This window comes from Oncorhynchus masou, chromosome 3, assembly GCF_036934945.1.
Source record: "Oncorhynchus masou masou isolate Uvic2021 chromosome 3, UVic_Omas_1.1, whole genome shotgun sequence".
Classification (NCBI taxonomy): domain Eukaryota; kingdom Metazoa; phylum Chordata; class Actinopteri; order Salmoniformes; family Salmonidae; genus Oncorhynchus; species Oncorhynchus masou.
The window spans coordinates 26,578,235-26,601,760 of NC_088214.1; the positions used below are offsets into that span (position 1 = coordinate 26,578,235).

The 23,526-nt window shown below is 40.7% G+C and overlaps 1 protein-coding gene across 1 annotated transcript; it reads right to left on the bottom strand.

Annotated features, from left to right (window-relative positions):
- Window positions 1-560: 560 nt before the first annotated feature.
- LOC135508015 (potassium voltage-gated channel subfamily B member 2-like) lies at window positions 561-21,983 on the bottom strand. The gene is made up of 2 exons (XM_064927895.1): window positions 21,405-21,983; window positions 561-2,444 (listed from the first exon to the last, which is right to left on the bottom strand). The coding sequence occupies exons 1-2, from the start codon at window positions 21,981-21,983 to the stop codon at window positions 561-563; spliced, it is 2,463 nt and encodes an 820-aa protein (XP_064783967.1).
- Window positions 21,984-23,526: the final 1,543 nt, after the last annotated feature.

Consider the following 23,526-nt stretch of genomic DNA (forward strand, 5'->3'; position numbering starts at 1 on the left):
TGCTTGTTCCATATATCTCTTGGTTGACTTGATTGAGAACAATGCAAAATCTAAACAGACACAATAACATGAAAAGTAAATTAAACTTAGCAAATGAATGCAAGTCATATCAAGTAACAGAATATGATATGACATTGATACTGTTTCACAAATGATGAGCCCTTATATAAAAATCCCAAAGCCTTTCCTCATTTCTCTCTTCAGATGATGTCCTTGTCCCAACACACTAGCAAGCTAAAACAAAGAAACTTGCAATAAATAACTTGCTATGTAAAAAGTCCTGGACCATAATGTACAATTTGTTCATAAATGTCCTCATTCATACTAGGTTGTTTCTTTGCTCACATTGGAGCCTTATAGTAAAATCCACTGTTATAAGTTCCACGTCTGCAGCAAAAAGCAGTTCTCATAGGTCTTCAGAAACAGTGATGTTATCAGAAATAATACTTGTCAAGTCATGCAGACAACTTATTATTCACTACATTAGTGTGCTTCTTTTTCTTCTTCATACACAAACAGAGAGTCTGTTTCCTCTTTCCTTGACCTTCCACCTATACTAGTCACATGCTTGTTTCACAAGGTGGAGATAGACTTCCATCCAGAACTATGTGGTTTTCCTTTTGGCTGTTGCCTGTCTCTCTTTCCCCGTTGCCGGCGACGACCACTTCCTGAGTAGTGCAGTTGAGGGATTTAGGTGACAAAGGGCTGAAGACGGCGGCCCTGTCCATGTGATTCCCACTATGGCTTAAAATGGAAGGCGGACCTTCTCCCTCTAAGCCCTGGGCTCCATCCTCTCTTTGGCCTGACTGTCCTGGAGACCATGGGCTGGTCACCGGGCCCTGGCCTGGGGGTGGGGAGGGCTGGTATCCTGGTGGAGACAGAGTTGCACTGAGAGACTGAGGGGACTTAGTGCTGGGAGGTGTTAATGGCACCTCTCCCTGAGATTCATTGAAATTGACTTTGAGAGATTTTGTCTTCTGTGGGTTGTTGCCTCTGAGAGAACTGCGGATGCTTTCGACGCTCATGTCAAAGCTTTGATTATCCTCCCCCTGTGAGGCCCCCTCTGGATTGCTTGAGACAAACTCATAAAGACCCTCCTTGATGATGGTGGCCGGCTGAACTTTGCCTGTGGTTTTTGGTTCCACAGAGGTGATCTGGCTGAGGTCGAGGGGATGAGGAGCTCTCCGTCCTGCTACGTTGGGGAGGAGGGAACTGCTCTCTGCCACAGTGAACTCCGTAGTGCAGCTGGCAAAGCTGTCCACACTGGATGGGCTCCTGAGGTCACCCATGGCTCGTTCCTTGATTGGGGGGGGCTTTAGTCCAGAAGACACTACCTTCATTTCCATTACTTCCTCAAGCTTCTGTCCTTGTTCATGTGGAGCTCCAGAGCCAATGTTGGCAGTGGTCGTCATCTTGTTGTACATCTCCTCCAATATCTGGGCGTTCAGGTGCTGTGGGCTGGTTCTTGGTGGATTGACCCTATCTGGAGATCCCAGTTGAGCAACCTCTTTATACCTCGCCTGGGATTTTGGACTAACCTCAGAGTTGCCGTGCCTACTGCTCCACCTACTAGGCGAGAGATGGTTATCCATCGGCCGTTTCTCGTCACCTTTCTCCACCATAACATCCGTCAGCTCCATACTGCGAGCAAACGCATCTTTCAGATTCATAGAAACAATACTGCCATTCCTCTTGGCCCGCTCCAAGGCCTCTCTCCTCTTGATGGCTTTCTCCTGTCTCTTCTGCTCTCTGTAAAACTCTGAGAAGTTGTTCACAATGATGGGGATGGGCAATGCAATGACCAATACACCTGCAATACAGCAGAGCCCACCGACTATTTTACCAAGAAGAGTTTGTGGATATATGTCCCCATAACCTACAGTTGTCATGGTAATGGTAGCCCACCAGAATGAAGCTGGAATACTAGTGAATTTTGTGGCATCTTCATCTTTTTCAGCAAAGAATACCAGGCTGGAGAAGATCATGATACCCATAGCCAGAAACAATATTAACAGACCCAATTCATTGTAACTGCGCCGAAGGGTGAACCCAAGGGACTGCAGTCCAGTGGAATGTCTGGCCAGTTTTAGAATTCTCAAGATTCTCATGATACGAAATATCTGGACCACTCGTCTGACATTCTGGAACTGCAGAACACTCTTGTTGGATTCGGTCAGGAAGAGAGTTACATAGTAGGGCAGGATAGCGAGTAAATCAATGACGTTCAGTGGGCCTTTGCTGAACTGCCACTTGTCAGGAGAAGAGAGGAAGCGGAGGAGGTACTCCATCGTGAACCAGGCGATGCACACAGCTTCAACATGCGCTAGGCTGGGATTGTCATTGAACTGGCCAAACTCATCAACGACTTGTAGCTCCGGCAAGGTATTGAGTGATAATGAGATTGTTGATAGAACGATGAAGAATACGGAGACAAAGGCCAGGAACTGAAAGACAAAGAAAGAATTTAATATTAGTCATGATGAGAGAGTTGAAACAACTCCATTTACGTGTGTGTGTGTGTGTGTGTGTGTGTGTGTGTGTGTGTGTGTGTGTGTGTGTGTGTGTGTGTGTGTGTGTGTGTGGTGCACATGTATGTGTCATGCGACTAGAAAATGCCATAGTATGTGGTTGGATTGATTTCATCATCTCTTGTGTTTCATCCACTAAACAAGGGGGTACACAAAAGGTCCACTGAACATAAAAGAGATGAATGTTAACATCTGGAATAAGAATTTGAAATAAACAAGGTTCATATCAGCATGTCACATTAGCATTGCTTGATATAAAGGATGACCAACTTTGGGAGGTAAAGCAACAATAACATTATGTCTTCTACATACATAGACAATCCACAAAGTGATATCATATTTGTCGGAGGTTAACAGTTTTGATTAAGTAAACAAATAACTTCAGCATTTTGCAAGTGGTTCTTTCATGTTTCAATGTGTTCTCTTGATGAAAGAAAATATCCTCCATTCATTGAAAACAAATCATTGCGAAATGTCAAGGGCCATGAATCAAACTGATTAGAGATTTCCTGTCTCTAAATCTCTGAAGACTTGATTTGGTATCAACATGTATACAAATGCATAATTTCCACCTGACATGGTCTGATATCGTCTTAATTCTAGTTAACTTGTTTCTCAGAACTAAGCCTTCCTTTCTGAGGTACCTGGAAAACCTTCATTATGCCTTCAAGTGAGCAGATAGTGAGTGACTTCAATATTTGTTTACATTTAGCTTTGCCAGGAGGATCAATAAGAGCAGGTATAAGCATTTAAAAATCAACCAGTAAGTTGACTGCTGACTTTGCTTAAGGTCTAATAATTTTCTATAAGTAAATCAACTACCACACCTCAGCTATCACTGTCTTCACAGGGTCTAGAATTGTTCTCCCAATGCAAACCCTTAACCCTACAGTGGGGTACTCATATTGGTCTGGCAGAGGCAGAGCAGCCTCGTAAGGTGCCCTGACCTTAAGGGGGAGATTTGTTAGTGTATCCATCTAACTATAAAGTCATTTTTAGTTTTACTATGATATTACTGGTACGTTACTTAGTGACAGTATAGTGACCTATTTTTTTAAATTTATTACACAACATCCTTTGGTTAGATGGAGCTGCCACTTAAACTTGTATATACTGTATAACCCAATGGGTATGATGATGTGAGCAATACCAGAAATGGTTGTGTAAGGCACAGATGACCGAGCAGAAGGCAATATTTCCTCCCATCCAGCTAAATGTGGCCGGTAGCAGAGGCTCGCTTATGGATTGATAATCAATGCTTAAAGCAGATATCCTGTCAACTTTCTGCAGCCCATAGGCCACTCTTTCCTTACCCCAAGAAACACTTAAATCAGGGATATCTGACTGATGGAGGAAACAAACAAATCACCACATCAGTTAACGCTAATTAACAGTATTTATATTTTTGTCTGCACTTTATTGTGTCACGGTTCTAAGAAGTCTTTGTCAATGACCATCTTTCTCAGATTAAATAAGCACTACATAAGCACATACCAAAGGTTGACAAAGGTCAAACCTGTGAGGTGTGTGTATGTTCACTTTGTCATCAAGACAAGGGCACAGGTTTAGTGCCCTGTGGAAATAGACGCTTATTATATCCCTCTTAGCTATACCTGGTCCGTCCAGCCTCCCTCCCTCCTTCCCTCCCCCTTGGCTTGGGTTCCCAAGGCCTGTGACACTGTCATCACATGGGCTTTACCTCCCTGAAACACTCTCTTAATCATGGCTTTAGAGGAGAATTAACCCCAGGTTACAAAGGACTCCGACACCGAAATAGATCTGTATCTCCAACGCCTCTGTAGAAAAAAAGTTCATTGTGATTAGCAGACAGAGACAACAAAAAACTATGGCATAAAAGTATAGTTAGGGCTGCAAAGGGAGCGGATATTACTTGAAACTTTCAAAGTGTACCAGTAAACTACCAGAATGTTGGTATCTTTTAAGGATTTTATGTAATCTATGACAAGACATCTAGTGGCCCTTTTGGGTATTTCAGATTATCACAGGTGTCTGTAATTATCTCTAGCCCTCTGGTGATTTATCAAATGTAAAATATATGAAATAATTAAATAAGATATTAAATTAAATGAAAAACGGAATGTCAAAGCTCTAAAACATTATGCTAAATATAAGCCATCAAATTAGTGAATACCAGGGTTTCAGCATGAAATCCTTTTAACACACTTACAGTACCTTCAGAAAGTATTTATAACCCTTGACTTATTACACATTTACAGCCAGAATTCAAAATTGATTAAATATATTTTTTTCTCACCCATCTACACACAATACGTTTTAATGATTTGTTTTATTTTTTATTTACTGAAAATGAAATACAGAAATACCTAATTTGCATATGTATTCACATCCCCGAGTCAATGCTTTGTAAAAACACCTTTGGCGGCGATTTCAGGTGTAATTTTTTTTGGTAAGTCTCAAAGAGTTTGCACACCTGGATTGCACAATATTTGCCCATTATTCTTGTGGTAAAACTTTTTTCAAGCTCATTGGTTATTGACCATTACTATTCATCCATTTTCAAGTCTTGCCATAGATTTTCAGGCCGATTTAAGTCAAATTTAACTAGGCCATTCAGGAGCATTCAATGTTTTCTTGGTAAGCATCTCCAGTGTAGATTTGGCCCTGTGTTTTAGGTTATTGTCCTGCTGAAAGGTGAATTCATCTTCCAGTGTCTGTTTTAAAGCCGACTGAAGCAGGTTCTCCTCTAGGATTTTGCCTGTGCTTATAGCTGTATTCAGTTTATTTTTATCCCCCCCAAAACTCCATAGTCCTTGCCGATGACAAGCATACCCATAACATGATGCAGCCACCAGCATGCTTGAAATATGAAGAGTGGTACTGATATTTTGTGTTGGTTTTGGCCCAAATATAACGCTTTGTATTCTGGACACATTTTGTGCAGTAATACTTAAGTGCCTTCATGCAAACAGTATGCATGTTTTGGAGTATTTGTATTCTGTAGAGGCTTCTTTCTTTTCATTTAGGTTAGCATTGTGGAGTGACTGGGTGTTTTGATACACCATCCAAAGCCAAATGAATAACTTCACCATGTTCAAAGGGATATTCTGTGTCTGCTTTTTTATTTTTTTTTACACATCTACCAATCGCTGCCCTTCTTTGCAAGGCATTGAAAAACCTTCCTGGTCTTTGTGGTTCAATCTCTGCTTGAAATTCACTACTCGATTGAGGGACCTTACAGATAATTGTATGTGTGGGGTAAAGATATGGGGTAGTCATTCAAAAATGATTTTAACCACTATTATATAACATGGAATGAGTCCATGCAACTTATGCGATTTATTAAGCACATTTTTACTCCTGAATGTATTTAGGCATGACATAACAAAGGGTTTGAATACTTATTGACTCAAGACATTTCAGCTTTTAATGTTTTATTAATTCCTTGTTCTACAAACAAAATTCTACTTTGACATTATGGAGTATTGTGTGTAGATCAGTGACACAAAATCTTAATTTAATCCATTTTAAATGCAGGCTGTAACTCAACAGTGTGACTCAAATTCAAGAGTGTGACTACTTTCACAATAGCACTGTATATATTTCACAATGTCAATATGTATTTGTTCTCAAGGTTTTGGTGTCAAACTGGTGGCAGTTGAGAAGAAAAGTCAATAGTTGCAGAGTTAATAGAAAATAATACCATTATTGATTAGATGCTATTTTCTCTTAAACCATATGGTCTATCTACTAGAAACTCATGGACACAGACATATTTTTATATACTATATATGAATACATCTTTTTACAAGTTATTCAAGTATAAATTACCAAAATTACGATAGATTGCCATAGATTTTCTGTTAATTACCAAAAATACTGAAGATTCCAGTAACTTTGGTAAATTACAGGAGCTTTGCAACCCTAAATACAGTATTGTCTGTTGGAGATTCAGTCACACAGACAGTTGGCAATTTAATTTCAACTCATCTAAAAGATGCACAGGTGTTTGAATGGGAGAACTAATGACGTAAAAAGACAGATCCCTCATTGCAGATAATGCAGTTAGGAGTTAGCAGTAACATTTCCTAGCAGAACACCCCTCCCCCCCCCCTTTTCCCTCAAGGTGACAAAATCATTTCTATAGGGATACTGGCCCATGTTGACTCGAATGCTTCCCACAGTTGTGTCAAGTTGGCTGAATGTCCTTTGGGTGGTGGACCATTGTTGATGCACACGGGAAACTGTTGAGCGTGAAAAACCCAGCAGCATTGCAGTTCTTGACACAAACCGGTGCACCTGTGCCTGACACCTACTACCATACCCTGTTCAAAGGCAATCTTTTGCCTTGCCCATTCACCCTCTGAATAGCACACATACACAATCCATGTCTCAATTGTCTCAAGGCTTAACAATGTATTTCTAACCTATCTCCTCCCCTTCATCTATGCTGATTGAAGTGGATTTAACAAGTGCCATCAATAAGGGATCATAGCTTTCACCTGGATTCACTTGGACAGTCTATGTCATGGAAAGAGATTAATGTTCTTAATGTTTTGTATGGTCAGTGTATATTGGTATATCCCAAACAGGCCAGGCCATACTGTAGTATTTAGCACAGAAAGATTTTGGGGGGAGAGCTATTGACTGGCTTGGAGAGCTAACGATGGGACTCTTGGCCTTGTGAGAGATGGTTACACAGAAAAATCCCTTTCTGGAGGGTTTCCATCATCCCATGAAGCAAATGCAATTATAGACTTTATTAACTGTCATGTATTCTTTCTCATTTGAAACATAAATATTATATGTATAGGCTAATACATGCTAACTTTGAGTCTCTACTCATAGCCCATAGCCATACAACCATACTGTATGGATCACAATGAGTTTCATTAATCAATTATTATACACAATCACCTTTCTATACACAATACACTGTCTGGCTGGCATTTTTCAATGAAAGTTTCCATGGGGGTGTTTAGAATTACAACGTTGACTGAAGAAGAAGTATCAGATTATTGGTTGATTCTTCCTGTTGAGGAAAGAATGAGTAACCATTTCTAACCTCTCTCTATCCTTACTATAGATAGCCACCAAATCCTATTATAATTATCCTGAAATGTCCTCCTCACAGAGACAAGACAACGCAAGCACATGCAGAAGCTCCTATACTTATGGCCCTCTGGAGGACAGGGGGTGTTATATTGACTTATTATACCTGCATCTACATATAAAGTGATAAAAATATATAATAAAAATAAAAAATGTCCAGGAGAGCACATAAGGTGATTTATAGTGGAGAGTGGCCATAGCTGTGACAGCCTGTTGATGCCACGTGAGTCGCTGACAACCGCCTGCATCTGCTGCCAGCTACTTTTGAGAAAGCCTCCTGCCAAGACGAGGCAAGAAATAAATGAGCCACAACTGGTGGTAAAACATAATATATATGTTGGTTCCACTTATAAAGTACCATGATCCATACAAGTATTGGTCATGTTTATTTTTATTTTACAGTGCTGTTTTAGATGGTATTTGACAGATTCTTACTAAGAAATTATGTGGTAAGTAGAAATGGGTTGGCCTGCTGTACTCCCAGGTGTTTACCTGTTATTTACTTAATGAAAATAATGTATAATTCAACACAATCAGTAGCTACCTACAATTAGTATCAATGATATTTGTACTTGGTTTTAATATTAATAAGGTGGAAAAGGTTAATATGCCAGAACAATGTAACAACTATGTTACTACATAAGTAAATCCCAAATAACCCAAATCATTGGAAAGATATCAGATGTAGGAACATTTCAAAACTTAAAAAATATATACAAATGTTCAACTGAGAACACATTAAAGAAAGGTGGCTTGCTATAGAGCTTTACAGAGAGAGACGTAGAGAGAGTCTGTCATTATGTGATGCAGTGGTACACTCTTAGAAAAAAGGGTTCCATAAGGGTTCTTCGGCTGTCCCCATAGGAGAACCCTTTTTGGTTCCAGGTAGAACCCTTTTGGGTTCCATGTAGAACCCTCTGTAGAGACGGTTCTAAATGGAACCCTGCAATCAAAACCTGTAACCAAAAAGGCTTCTTCAAGGGGTTTTCATATGGGGACAGGCAAATAACCTTTACATTTTACTGCAGTCGGCTAAATCAGGGTCACACAGAGTGTTTCTTGGGAGTCTTAAACACATCTACTTTGAAACTAAAGTATCCACCTCACACACATGGTTTTGGGTTTAAGAAAAAGAAGGCACCTGTACCATGTCAGATATAGAGTTTAAATGTATTCAATTTTGAGTTTGCATCCCAATATTACACTTTATATACATATAAATATCACAGAAGACTGAAAAATAACAAAACTGTTTGACATAGAAACATTGAATTTTCAGCGTTTATAAAAAAAGTGTATTAATTACGAATTTATGACAAATACTATAGTAACCTTTTCACGCGTGAATTCCAAATATCTCTAACATGCTGACCACACCGGCAGTGTTGCGTGCGCGAGCATTGAAAAATAAATGTACAAATACATGTTATTCAATAATTTCAACCAAACTGCTCATGAGCATCTGCATAGCCATGTGCTAAAATAGAACTTGGTTCTATTCTAGATGTTTGACGCGCTGGAAGTCCTGCCTCTCCCATCTCCTCATTGGTTTTTAGGAGCACATACCCACATACCCACTTGGGTGATTGAAAGATGGAGGTCCACACTCCATTCCAGTTGGTTGCAGTAATGCATCTTAAAGTTGGTTGCCAACGTCATATAAAATTCACAGAAGAAGATTGAACTAGGACAGATTATTAGATTTAATTGTGGATTAATTGTCGGAGGAGAGCTAAATGTCCATGAATGTTTCATATGTGTTTCGACCTGTCCCCAAATGAATCAGTTGGCTGAGAGTTCTTTTTGATATTTCAACCTGCGTGTCCTGATTGCATCTGGTGTGGATGGACAAAATCAAGAAGCCCACGCGGATACGCGCGTGCCCGGTGTCGTCAACATGTAATGGTCGCCTTAGCATGAGTTTTTTTTAATGCAGGTGATGTCAGAATCCACTCACTTTTTCAAAATGTGATCGTTAAGCATTAGGACAGTTAACCCGCGCTGCCCTCTAACCAAGGCACGCTGCTTGCTAATTATCTATAGGCTGTTTCAATTAGTCCAATTTCAAATTATTTTCTAACAGGTTTTATTTTGCAACAACAGTTTGAATTGAGGTGTGTTCAGCCTCCTCATTAATTCACATAAGAATTAATGAGGAGTCACCCATGTCACTGTGGAGTGACAGAGTGGAGATGTCGTTGCCTACCACCTGGGGGCGGCCCGTCAGGAAGTTCAGGAACCATTTGCACAGGGTGCATCGTCTGTGGACCTATTGGGGCGGTAAGCAAATTGGTAGTGGGTCTAGGGTGACAGGTAGGGTGGAGGTGATATGATCCTTGACTAGTCTCTCAAAGCACTTCATGATGACAGAAGTGAGTGCTACAGTACGATAGTCATTTACGTCAGTTACTTTAGCTTTCTTGGGAACAGGAACAATGGTGGCCATCTTGAAGCATGTGGGGACAGCAGACTGGGATAGGGATTGATTGAATATGTCCGTAAACACACTAGCCAGCTGGTCTGCGCATGCTCTGAGGACGTGGCAAGGGATGCCGTCTGGGCCATCAGCCTTGTGAGGGTTAACACGTTGAAATGTTTTACTCACGTCGGCCACGGAGAAGGAGAGCCCACAGTCTTTGGCAGTGTGCCGTGTAGATGGTTTTGTAATGTCCTCAAAGCGCACAAAGAAGTTGTTTAATTTGTCTAGGAGCAAGACGTCAGTGTCAGCAACGGGGCTGGTTTTCTTTTTGTCATCCATGCTTGTCTGTAGACCCTGCCATATATGTCTCATGTTTGAGCCATTGAATTGCGACTCCACTTTGTCTCTATACTGACGCTTTGCTTGTTTGATTGCCATACGGAGGGAATAACTACACTGTTTGTATTTGGGCATGTTTCCAGTCGCCTTGGCATGATTAAATCGGTGGTAAGTGCTTTCAGTTTTGCCATCAATCCACAGTTTCTGGTTAAGGAAGGTTTTAATAGTCACAGTGGATATAACATCTCCTATACACTTCCTTATAAACTCGCTCACTGAGTCAGCGTATTTCTGTACGTCGATGTTATTGTCAGAGGCTATGTGTAGAACCATGTTTTTGACATACGTATCTGTCAGACCAAAGATGTTATAACACATCAAGGTGAAGAGATGGTTCAATTGACTGACTTATGGTGCTTTCAAGACAACTGGGAACTCTGAAGAATATGAGGTCAAATCATGACGTCAGTGATCTTCAGGTCGGAATGTCAGAGCTCTAGAAAGAGGCCAAAGTTCCCGAGTTGGAATTCTGAGTTGGATGACCGTTCAAAAAGTGGCCAAACTAAGTTCATATATTTCGGGCAATGGGTGAAGCCATCTTTGACTTTGACTTAGTTTATTTGCATCTTATAGTGAATGACATTCTGGGATTAGGGAGTTCTCTTGTCAAACATGGCTGCCATCATAAAGAATTTAGCTGCTGTTAGCTTCGCTGATACGTGTCTCTTTTCTAAACAATATTACATTTCTCCCTTGTGCTCACCAGATATGTGGTACATTGTTAACAAGTCTAACTGTTCGGTCGCTACCTTAAGTATTGTATTTTTGTCAATGCAACCTGTTATTTAGATTGGTTTATGGAATGAGTTTGGCTGTGGATGTGTTCCGTATGATGCTTGGATGATGTTTGCATTTATCTTTTACAATAAATGGTGAAATTGAGGAATAGAGTTGTGAAGACACAAATGTGTGACCATACGAATCCAAGGGTTAATAACATTCTACCCATGAGGCCTCTAGAGGGAGATTTGGTCATTTGACTGCAGGAAAGGGCACAGTTCTATATAGCACCTTTTATTCTAAGAGTGTAGGGAGGGATAAGACAAAGCCTCTGAAAAGCCTTGGCTGTAGGAATTGCGTGACGCAGGGATTGTCTCGGGCATGTCAGGATGAACAACCCTTCAGGCTACAGTCATGGTTGCTGAGGTCAAGTCAATGGTCATCCTGCATTATGCCTATTGGGTGTGATGGCAGAGCTTCTTGAGGTCTCATTGGTCAACTGTGACCTGAATTATCACCCACCAGGTGGGTCAAAGTGCAAGTGCAACATCCACTAAAGTGGCGTAATAGTTGCCAAATGGTTTGACCTTTGCATCTTTCCACTTTGGTCTAATCTAAATTCATGCTGCTTCACGTAGAAATTTCACAGGGAAATTAGTGATAGCCTTGAGTGACTTGAGTTGCTCTGTACATGAAGAAACAACACAATGGCAAAGACTATGCTGAAAAGTTGGACTTTTTCACAGGCAGGACACTGAAGTCAGTATTCAACATTATACACTTACAGAACTTTTCTGTGAAAACCACACTAGTGGGCCACTACCATGTGTCTTTATCTTGTCTATGACACGACATGGCATTTACACCATTCATTGAGACCACTGTGCCTTGTTCAGCAAACACTCTATAGATTCTACCCTCACATTGCTGTGTGATATACTACCCAAGCACTTAATACAGAGTAATTCACTCACGGGCCTTGTGCGCGTGTGGTGCATATAGATATAGTCCAGGTAGACAGACATTGCTGGTGAGGGTGTGGGGGTGGAATGAGCAGGATTAGCTTCCTCCTGACCTTATCTTTAGATCTGCACCAACTTAATTACATGAACAGTGATCTGGATACAGAGAAATAGCTAGCCTACGTCTTGAGATCATTCCAGGGCAGGGCATGCGTGTACACACAGGGAGGGAAAGCCAACGGATCATCAGATACTCAGCCACAAGAATGCCCCTTCATGGCTAAGGTGTAAGAGTCTTCTTTGATACGCTGTGTAATAGTCATAAAACACCCGTATTGTTCTTCTCCTGCAAAACATTCTGGGTGGTTTTATCCCCCAACAGTCCTGACAGACAATCTTTACCCACTAAAAGAGCACAGTCTGACAAAGCTCTCATGAATTAAATAAATGCAAATGACAGAGCTTTCTCTTTGGCCATGGAGCTCTCAGTGGAGTGGAGCAATTACCATTGAGGCACATATGTTGTATTTTTATTGAATATGTAAAAAGGAAATAATAAGGTGTATCAATAGACAATGTACAGTATGTCACCTTCATTACTTTCTCAAGACGGATATCGCTATGGGAATCTACAAGAGATATTCTAGAGTATTTCAGGATTCATCTGTAGTCTACAGAAAATATATTTTTCACAGCAATAACAATTGACTATTTTCCATATAGATCATATATATTTTCATATAAACTAAAAGAAACTATAAACTATAAAAAAAAGTTCCCTCTAGACCTATTTGGTAAAAGACAAAGTCCATATTATGGCAAGAACAGCTCAAATAAGCAACGAGAAAGGATAGTCCATCCTTACTTTAAGACATGATGGTCAGTCAATGCGGAAAATGTCAAGAACTTTGACCGTTTCTTCCTGTGCAGTCTGATGAGTCCAAATTTGAGATTTTCGGTTCCAACCACTATGTCTTTGTGAGACACAGAGTGAACAGATTATCTCTGTATATGTGGTTCCCACCGTGAAGCATGGAGGAGGTGTGATGGTGTAAGGGGGCTTTGCTGGTGACACTGTCTGATTTATTTAGAATTCAAGGCACACTTAACCAGCATGGCTCCACAGCATTTTGCAGTGATACACCATCCTATCTGGTTTGCGCTTAGTGGGACTATAATTTATTTTTCAACAGGAAAATGACCCAACACTCCTCCAGGCTGTGTAACGGCTATTTGACCAAGAAGGAGAGTGATGGAGGGCTGCATCAGATGACCTGGCCTCCACAATCACCCGACCTCAACCCAATTGAGCTAGTTTGGGATGAGTTGGAACGTGGAGTGAAGGAAAAGCAGCCAAAAAGTGCTCAGCATATGTGGGAACTCCTTCAAGACTGTTGGAAAAGCATTCCAGGTGAAGCTGGTTGAGAGAATGCCAAGAGTGTGCAAAGTTGTCATCAAGGCAAAGGGTGGCTACTTTGAAGAATCAAAAATATTTTTTGATTTGTTTAACACTTTTTTGGTTACTAAATGATTCCATATGTGTTATTTCATAGTTTTGATGTCTTCACTATTATTCTACAATGTCGAAAATAGTAAAAATAAAGAAAAACCCTTGAATGAGTAGGTGTGTCCAAACTTTTGACTGGTATTGTAGATATAGGTATGTTCTGTATTTAGAAAATGCCCTTTGGAGATTTTAAAATCCAACAAGGGAATCCATTTGGGAGACCCAGTCGAAGAGCTTTGAGTATTATACCCTGATAATCCACATTTTCATTATAATATTCTTTGACAATAAATCCCTTTATTCATACACAGAAATCCCTCAAAACATAACCCTGAGCATGATGCTCTATGGTTATGAGTGGCGGAGATATCCAATACAGTATGTGAGAGGTGGGACCGCTGGACAATGGGGCTAGTACGCTGGCTGAGCTGCCTCAGCTGTGTTTCTCTCTGTCCCCACCAGGCTGCATGCATGTGTGACCTGGACCGGCATGGTGCAGTCCTTGAGAACATCTGGCTACTGAGAGGTAAGCAGATTAATTGAAAGATCTGGATTTCCCTCATTAAGCCCTGGCCAGTGCCTTCCTCCCACTCAGTTACGTTTAGCTCTTGGGTTGCTGCTAAACTTTAAACAAAGGCTCCCAGGAAATGCACAAAACATTGTCCCGGGAAGATTGTTTGTAGAGGTTCAATCTGGCAGAACACAGGGATTTGTTCCAGCTATAATCTGCGACAGGAGTTTGGATTTACAGCGACATCGGAGAGGAAATTAAGACGTGTGGAAGGCAGAGAACTGTGGCTTGACACAGCTGTTAGAGGGGAATATTCATCAAAATAATGACTGTATCACAATTGTTATGGTTATGACATAAAAGAGAAACACCACTTGTAAAATTTCATGTAAAAATGATGTGCAAATAACAGTAAATCCATCAGTCAAACAGTATTACAGTTCACCTCAAACCAACTTCACCTCAAGTCCAGTAGCAATATCGTGATCATAACTGCCAAAGGCAAAATGTAATTTACTAAAATAATTAATGATATGAAAGTATGCCTGTAAAATGTATGCCAGTATACAGCCAGCAAAAATGAATCCTACAGTATATGAAATATATATTCTGAACCAATAACAAAATGGCTGACCTACAGAGCCTACTTCCTCTGGGGTATACTTGTCATACAGCAAAGAGCTCACAGTTTATACATCTGATGGACAACAAGACAAAAAGCAGCAAGACAAACAACATGCTTTAACCCCCCCCCCCCCAAAAAAAATACCATCTCAATGCATAGGATGTAAGGACTGAAGGTTAGATTTCATCTGACAAATGTCTCGGAGGGGAAACAAACTGAGCACGGAAACTCAAGAACATATTGATCAATGTCAGGGGGTATTTATGGGAAAGTGATGTAGGATATATTGGATTAGCAGTGTTTTTATAGGTGAGATGTAGCTGGAGCCAACCCACCACATTTGTCACGTAGATTCTGCTGAGTAAGGGGCACAGCGGAGGAGTGGCATTTCAGGACATAGTACAACAATAGCAACTGGAAAATGGTTATATAACCTACATAAGACCATAACTTAACCAATATCAAGCCTTGTGTGTTTGTGTATATATGTGTGTGTACATATTCACTATTGATGAGGGATGTACCACTGGATTGGAAACCAAATATATCAGTGTTTCTTAGCAATGCAATGACTCAATTATCAATATACAGTGAAAATGCATATAGACTCTCAAAAATGTATCAATATAACATTGCAGTATGAAGGGAATTTGTATAGATTTCACAGTTCATTACTATGGTCAAAGACACCATGCTATTACCCCACAGAATAGGTTTTATTTAGACCATGTTGGCTCAGGCGATGGTCCCTGGCTGTGATCTATGTAGACCAAAGCCCACTGGATTGAGTTCAGTTTGTTGGTGAGGGTGTGATGGTGTCTCTTTGTGTAAGGGGAGAAGGGAGAAGGCCACGATTATAGTAATTAGTCAAATACGTGTGCCTGGTTGGTCATCACGATATACAGGCCAACCAAAAGCTTGGTTATTTAGGTGACATGAACATGTGACATAGATTCAGACAACGTGATGAGTGGCAACCTGTACTTCAACACAGCATGAAAACTGAACTGATATTTATGTCCAAGGTATTCTGTTTTAGGGACAAACATTGGATGTTGCAACGGCCACATGCTCACCGCACAGTATTGCATTGAATGGAGAAGAGCAGACTGCCACAGCATACTTATGCATCACAACAAAAAAACAACATGCGTATGTCATCTGCTAATGCAGAACTAATTTGCATATTACTGCGTATTCGATTGCCGCCCACTCCATAAATAGACTACTCAACTCAGGGCAATGATTTCCAACTATAGTAGAGTGCCCAGTTCCTTTCATGTGCCATTGTGCTGTAGGCCTACAGCCTGCCAACTGCAGTCAAATAAATCATATCACACTCCCCACCCTCAAGCCCCGCAATCAATTGTATGATTTCTCAAATAAGAATGACAAATAAGCAAAAAAGATTACATTTAAAGTACGTTTAATCGATCGCATGATCTTGACTTTCAAGTGTTTATTGTTGAGGATCAACAGACTCATTCAATCTGTACACCTCCAAAAATGAGGAAAAACAAAACGACAAAACATTTCACCTTTAAGACTAACCTGAGAGAGAAGACACTGTTTGGCAACTGAGTAATATTGAACAACCTCAGTGTCACTGATGATTAAGTCGAGCTCTAAAAAAGGTCCAGATGGACCCTCTGCCATAATGGAATGAAATTCTCTCAAAGTTGATATAAATCTAAGATAACCAGCAGTTTCTAAAAAGTAAAAGGACGGCTCATGCTTTGAATTTTAACAACTGGCTACTATAGTGGAATGTGAAGGACATTTTAAATGAAATGACTTAGCAACACAATGCATATATGAAGTCAGGGCCGGGGAAAGATATTTTGGGGGGCAGGTGCAACATTTGTTTAATAATGTTTAAGGCTTGTTGAGCAGTTATGACTTTCATCATTAAGTTACATAAAAACAATAGATGGCCATATCTTAATGGCTAATTAAATGTCATATATTTAACACACATATTTACGACAACTTGCAGTTAGTGGGATCAGAACAACAGCAACAAAAGGACACTTCAGAGACAGGAAGGGAAAAGGTGCTGTGCTCTGCACAGGTAGAGCCCGATCTGTGCATGTGCCTGTATTAAGTGACACAGGATGAGAATTGATGGGCTTATTTTTTCCTGTTTACAGCTTTTAATATTGAGGTAGTTGCAGATAGAGGAGATGGGAGGAGGGATGAGACAAGCAGTTATATAAAGGGTGGCACATTACCACACAGATGCAATTGACATTTTCCTGCGCCTCGCACTGCCATGCTTATACAAACTGAACTGCCATGCTTATACGAACTGAACTGCCATGCTTATACGAACTGAACTGCCATGCTTATACGAACTGAACTGCCATGCTTATACGAACTGAACTGCCATGTTTATACGAACTGAACTGCCATGCTTATACGAACTGAACTGCCATGCTTATACGAACTGAACTGCCATGCTTATACGAACTGAACTGCCATGCTTATACGAACTGAACTGCCATGCTTATATGAACTGAACTGCCATGCTTATATGAACTGAACTGCCATGCTTATATGAACTGAACTGCCATGCTTATATGAACTGAACTGCCATGCTTATATGAACTGAACTGCCATGCTTATACAAACTGAACTGCCATGCTTATATGAACTGAACTGCCATGCTTATATGAACTGAACTGCCATGCTTATACGAACTGAACTGCCATGCTTATATGAACTGAACTGCCATGCTTATATGAACTGAACTGCCATGCTTATACAAACTGAACTGCCATGCTTATACGAACTGAACTGCCATGCTTGCTTATACAAACTGAACTGCCATGCTTATACAAACTGAACTGCCATGCTTATACGAACTGAACTGCCATGCTTATACAAACTGAACTGCCATGCTTATACGAACTGAACTGCCATGCTTATACGAACTGAACTGCCATGCTTATACAAACTGAACTGCCATGCTTATACAAACTGAACTGCCATGCTTATACGAACTGAACTGCCATGCTTATACGAACTGAACTGCCATGCTTATACGAACTGAACTGCCATGCTTATACAAACTGAACTGCCATGCTTATACAAACTGAACTGCCATGCTTATACAAACTGAACTGCCATGCTTATACAAACTGAACTGCCATGCTTATACAAACTGAACTGCCATGCTTATACAAACTGAACTGCCATGCTTATACAAACTGAACTGCCATGCTTATACAAACTGAACTGCCATGCTTATACGAACTGAAGGCAAAATGGATTATGCTGAGAGGCGCAGTTTACTTGCCAAGACTCAAAATCCCTCATCCCATATATCAATAATAGGATAACATCCTTGGTATAATAATGATTCAACTTTGCCTGTGAATATATTCCCATGGCTGCTGAATATAGAAAGGCCCCTTAAATAAATGCTCTGAGTTGATCAGGTCCCCATGTCAAAATTGTGACCTTTCTAACCAGTGGGTAAATTGAGGTGGATTGAAAGACATCTCTCAAAAAAGATAAAATGTTGGAATACAGTTTTACCATGCACAAAATTCCAATCTAGCCCAGGCTAAGATAACCCTGTACTACTATAGTGCATGTTCCAGACCACAGCAATTGAGCCACATGGGAGAGTGAAAAACCTGTACCTTTCTTTGAGAACAATGCCCTTTGACCCATATGACATTATCAGCTCCAATTGAAGGTCAATCGATGTAAATGGGTGAAAGAATTTTAAAAAGGATACGCATCAACAACACAATTGGGAAAAACAATTCTGCTATCCAAGCATTCTGTCTAACCTGCCAAATGGACAAATTTAACTAACTCAAGCTTTTTAAGCATTCTTCAAGAGTAAATTGAGTGTGCTAAAGAAACAGGCTTCTGCCATATGCACAATCTCACAGTCATTAACTCAAATTAACCAGGGGACCCTCAACCAAGTACTGAAGGAACTCATCATGAAGCGAGAAGGAGACTACCTGTACTTCATTTGTTAATCTTATAGCAGCAGCAAACCCAACTCCAGTAATTGATTAACAGCTCTACCGCACACGTGACCCCTGCCCGGACCGACCGGCATATTGCAAACCTAGCTCACTGTGAGCCAGACGGTGTGCAGCCTTCGCAACAGTCTATTTGCAGAAGCAGCCAGGGTAAAACCCCCAAAGAAGATTAAGTCTCACTTCCATCACTCCCTACAGTACTGAGCCGTACAACCAGGCCTCAGCAAAACTAGGGACACATACCATTATGTAGTAGGCCTACCTGTATGATTTCCTGATGGCTTTTATAGCATATAAAAGTATGTTAAAACTGACAGATATTTAAGAACGGTGTGTAGAATGAAGGAGTTGATGACCAGTATGCCCAGGACACAGCAAGCTGTAAGCACTCACATGGAAGTTTCACATGTTCTGTGTCAAGAAATTACTCATATTCACAAAAGTTTCGAATGTTTGGTTGTATCATTGAAAATCACACAATAAACTTTTGACACCCGTGGTAAATTTGTTTCCAATAATTTAATAATACAAATGTAGATTTGATAAATATACCAAATCAAATACTGTACTAAGTAATAAACTGGAATAACATTTTACACTAATGAACATCCATTGAAGCCTCACAAAATTATGACTTCTAGAGTAGTCCGTGAGGTAATTTGATATGGTCAATGCAAGGCCCCTTTCCATTCCTGTCAGCAGTTGTGGGTGATGTAATGACAAGCGCTTGAGTGGATACTGTGTCACTGTGCTGACTCGCAAAATATGATTGACTGGGAGCCAAACAAAACATACTGCACTGTTGTGACAGGCCAGGTACAACCCATTGCCACTCCTCCAGTATATCACACCTAGAAGGATTTGGCGGTGCACACAGCCACTGTCCTTCCCTGTGCCTTTTGCTTTTCCATGTCTTTCTCAGGTCAAAGGGGGCAGCACACCCTGGGATCACCTCTGTGCTTTTAAGCACTCCCTAATCCCCATGTGCTAGCTAATGCTACCCCCATGCTTCCTTCTGCAAGCCAAGTGCCCATAAAGGAGGGGTAAGGGATGCCCTTTCTTACTTCACTGTTCACTCTATCATTACAAATCACCAAGCTAATTAACAAACACATTTAGTTTGGTGCTACTATACCCATCTCTGGATAGTCAGGTTTCAATGTAAATATAGTACAGGTATGTGAAGGAGGACATGTTTCAGGGTTTGGAGCCCATCAGCTTGAATTACATGATGTTCATAGTGGCTCAAATATTACACAGGGACAAAGTGAAATCAAAAGGATTGCCCAATTGGCAGTCTGTTGAGTGTCCTGCCAGTTTAGTGAGGCAGGATAATGGGGACTGACCAGTACTTGTGTGAGCCAACAGTGGGTTCCCCTGACCATCTGTCCTCTTACCTTCACTACCTCCTCCTAAAACGCTTTCCTATCAGGCCTACTCCTATAAGACACTCTCTGCACCTCCTCCAGAATTAGGTGACTAAATGTTATTGAATAAATTAAAAACTTGCACACTGCGCTTTACGGTATCACTTGTGTTTTTTAGCAAAACTAAATGTTCTGCTCATCCCTCCCAACTACTCTCCATAAAACTCCAGCATGGTCCTTCAGAAAACCTCCTGTACTGTATATACCATTTGAGGTTAGCATCTGTGTGAACCATTAGATGTTTTAGATTCTGCCCATAGAGAGGACAAATGTGCAATTGTGGGAATACAATGCATTACACTTCCCCACTCTAGAAAAAAAAGAAGATAAAAGCATGCACATTAAAGCTGTTACTAATGGGTTGACTACTTTCCTTGGCCTGAATTCTGGGAAGCCCAGTACACATGGTATACCATTGGGAGTGTGTATGCAAGACAAGGAATTAAGTTGCTGTCTGCAACATAATATTTCACATTAGACAGATTCATATAATAGCCTAGTCCTGGAGACATAGTTATTTGATTTAACTTGAACATGAATACCAAACCATAATACCTAACCGAACACTAGGCATTTAGTGCCCTAGTTCATATTCACCCCTTATTAAGCAACTGATCACCCTATACTGAAATGAACTAAATGTATTTAAGGATGAAAAATACTGTGTATCAATATGTGTGATATTATTAATATATATTTTTAAGTGTATCATATCATCTGTACAATACACAGAGCAGTATGCACTAATCACACATGCACCATAATCTTCTGGGTTCTTTCTTATCTGATTACTTCATAGGTTAAAGGAGGATTAAGCTGCTGGGGGCCCAATACTCTCCTCCTGAGTTGGAAGGAAGGAGGTATCTAAAGAAAAACTCAATGTGGAACACAAGATCTCTGAATAAAACTAACTGATCAAATTCCATATATCAAATCCCTGATATATTGAGATCTACTTCATTCAGAGTTTTTCCAGCAGCTGAGCTGGAGTTGAAAAGGGGTTAAGAGCAAAGGCTCTATAGTACTCCACTACTTCACAGTAGCCACTTTAGGATGTTTGCCATGAGGCAAATCCAAGATCATAAATTATGTTTAAATCGATAAATTAGAGAAATTCCTGCATCAGCTATGACACCATGGGATGGGATGGATTTGGACTGACCCACAGTCAGTAGGCCTAAACTTAACCCAGGTCAATGCTTTGGTCTTACCTTAGCAGCAAGAGAAGAGCTAGGCTTCTCAAGGAGGTCCCACAGCTTCTGTCTCTTGTCTGGACAGCAGCCTTCTTCCGGCTCCTCCCCATCCTTTTCTCTGAGCGACTCAGCCTCCCTCCTCAATTCCTCGTTCATTTGCTCCTTCTTCTGGTGGTACCTGGCCTGGCAGCAGGACTCCAGGTAGATCTCATCTATACCCCAGTAGTCAAGCTCCTGGCCGAAGGACAGGGCGCACATCTCCTCCATCATGTGCAGCTTCCCTGTTCTGTAAAAGTTCAGAATGGAGGAGAACGCTCCTGGGTGCCTATCGAAGAAGTACTCGTTATCAGTCAAGCTGTAATCATCGCAGATCTCCATTAAGGTTTCGTGGGTATTGCAGTCTCTGAGTTTACCCAGCCTGGTCCTGGGGAGACGGTCCAGTGTCCTCCATAGGACCTCGTGGACAAGACCCCCAACATTGATGCGGACTCTTCTGGATCGGGCCTTGGTACGGATGATATCGATAGGCTCTGGTGGGAGTGAGCCTACAGGACGTAAGTTGCTTTTGGGGATCCCAAAGCCAGCTCTCTCCGCCATGATGGTCACAGTTCAGGTGTTCTGATAGGTCAGGAGGAGGTCAGGTCAAATCCACTGACCCCTCAGTTAGGAATGGGCACACCAACTTTGAATGTGAGATCAACTTCAAACCGGTTGCCCCATGGCTTCAACTGAGAGAAAAAAACAACAGGAACACTAATTTACCCATCAGTTGATGACAAATGTGCACCTGGATGCATTATCCTGATCGTGGGGACCCACAGGGTGTGCAGGCTTGTTTCAGCCCAGTTGGCCTCAACTAATCATCACACCCTTGATTATTTCTATCAGGTCTCTTAGTATAGCAAGAAAATCCAGACTGAATTCAACTCCTTAGCGGGCAACAAAATCCTAGTGGAACAAAATCCTACACACCCTGTGGTCCAAGACCAGGATTGAAGAACAGTATAGCCAATCCAATTAAATAAATGGGATGTGAGCTCAAGGTATTGGAGAACTATCCTAAAAAGTTATTCTTTATAAAATAAAAAACGATTCAGTTGCACTACAGCATTGAAGGCAATAGGCCTACACTTTAACGTGATTGTGTAGGCTAAAGTCAACCACAAATCCCACTGCAAGTATGCTAGCCTATTACACTTAGCTAGGCTACTGTACATGACTTGATAATAGCCTCCAGGCTATTTATACAGGAAGCTCTAGGGCACTCAGTTGCACAAACTTACAGTAGATGTATCACATGGAGGGCAAATGGTACCCAACCTCATCGTGATACTGTAGGTCTTGATAAGGCTGTGGTTGTGATTGATGGTCATAGCCTAGGGTAAATCCTGATAGAGGTCACATAATTGTACTTTATCACCCCAAGGTTACTTATGTAATACACTGCTTTGAAGATCAAATGGAACCAATATATGATTGGTTATATTACACAATATACCATATTAATTCAGTAAACTTAACTTTTCAAGCATCTTATCAATAATCACATTCTGACTGATCCTGTATTTCCCTGTAATCAAGCAATCTATTTCACATTTAGGCTATTTATTAACATGTTTTCTTTTGATTTTACACATCCTATCATTAAATAATAGATCTGTAGATAGGCTAAAATATGATATATTATTTTTAAACATTTCAGAAAAACGTGAAAGGTGAACATTTCAGATTTTTTTCAAACAGTATAATATAGGCTAATAACAATCCGTCTCCTACCTTTTTGTATCACTTTACCTTTCAAACCAAACTCCTCTCCCCCGAAAATAATTGAAGAGGCAGGTTATTCGTGATTATGCTACCCTCCCATCAGACTAGTACCGCAAGCCGTCGGTAACTGGAGTCTTCCACATATCTTGATCAATTTTTGAAATAAACAGAGAAATATCGTCCTCGAGGAGAGGAAATACTACTACCAGTAGTAAAACTACAGATCTCACACTCCATGGGGATATGGTAAAAGAGGCAACCTATCCTCGGATATCGAACATGTAGAAATAAACGGATGAGCGCACCATGGGGCTATCTGCATAGCAAGACACACATGATCGACTAAAAGGGTTGAGCGTTCTTTCCACCCGCT

Excerpts from the sequence above, each read along its gene's own strand:
- LOC135508015 (XM_064927895.1), bottom strand. The coding sequence starts at position 21,983 with ATGGCGGAGAGAGCTGGCTTTGGGATCCCCAAAAGCAACTTACGTCCT. Across the intron at positions 2,445-21,404 it reads GCTCTTCTCTTGCTGCTAAG|TTCCTGGCCTTTGTCTCCGT; the intron begins GTAAGACCAAAG and ends TTTGTCTTTCAG.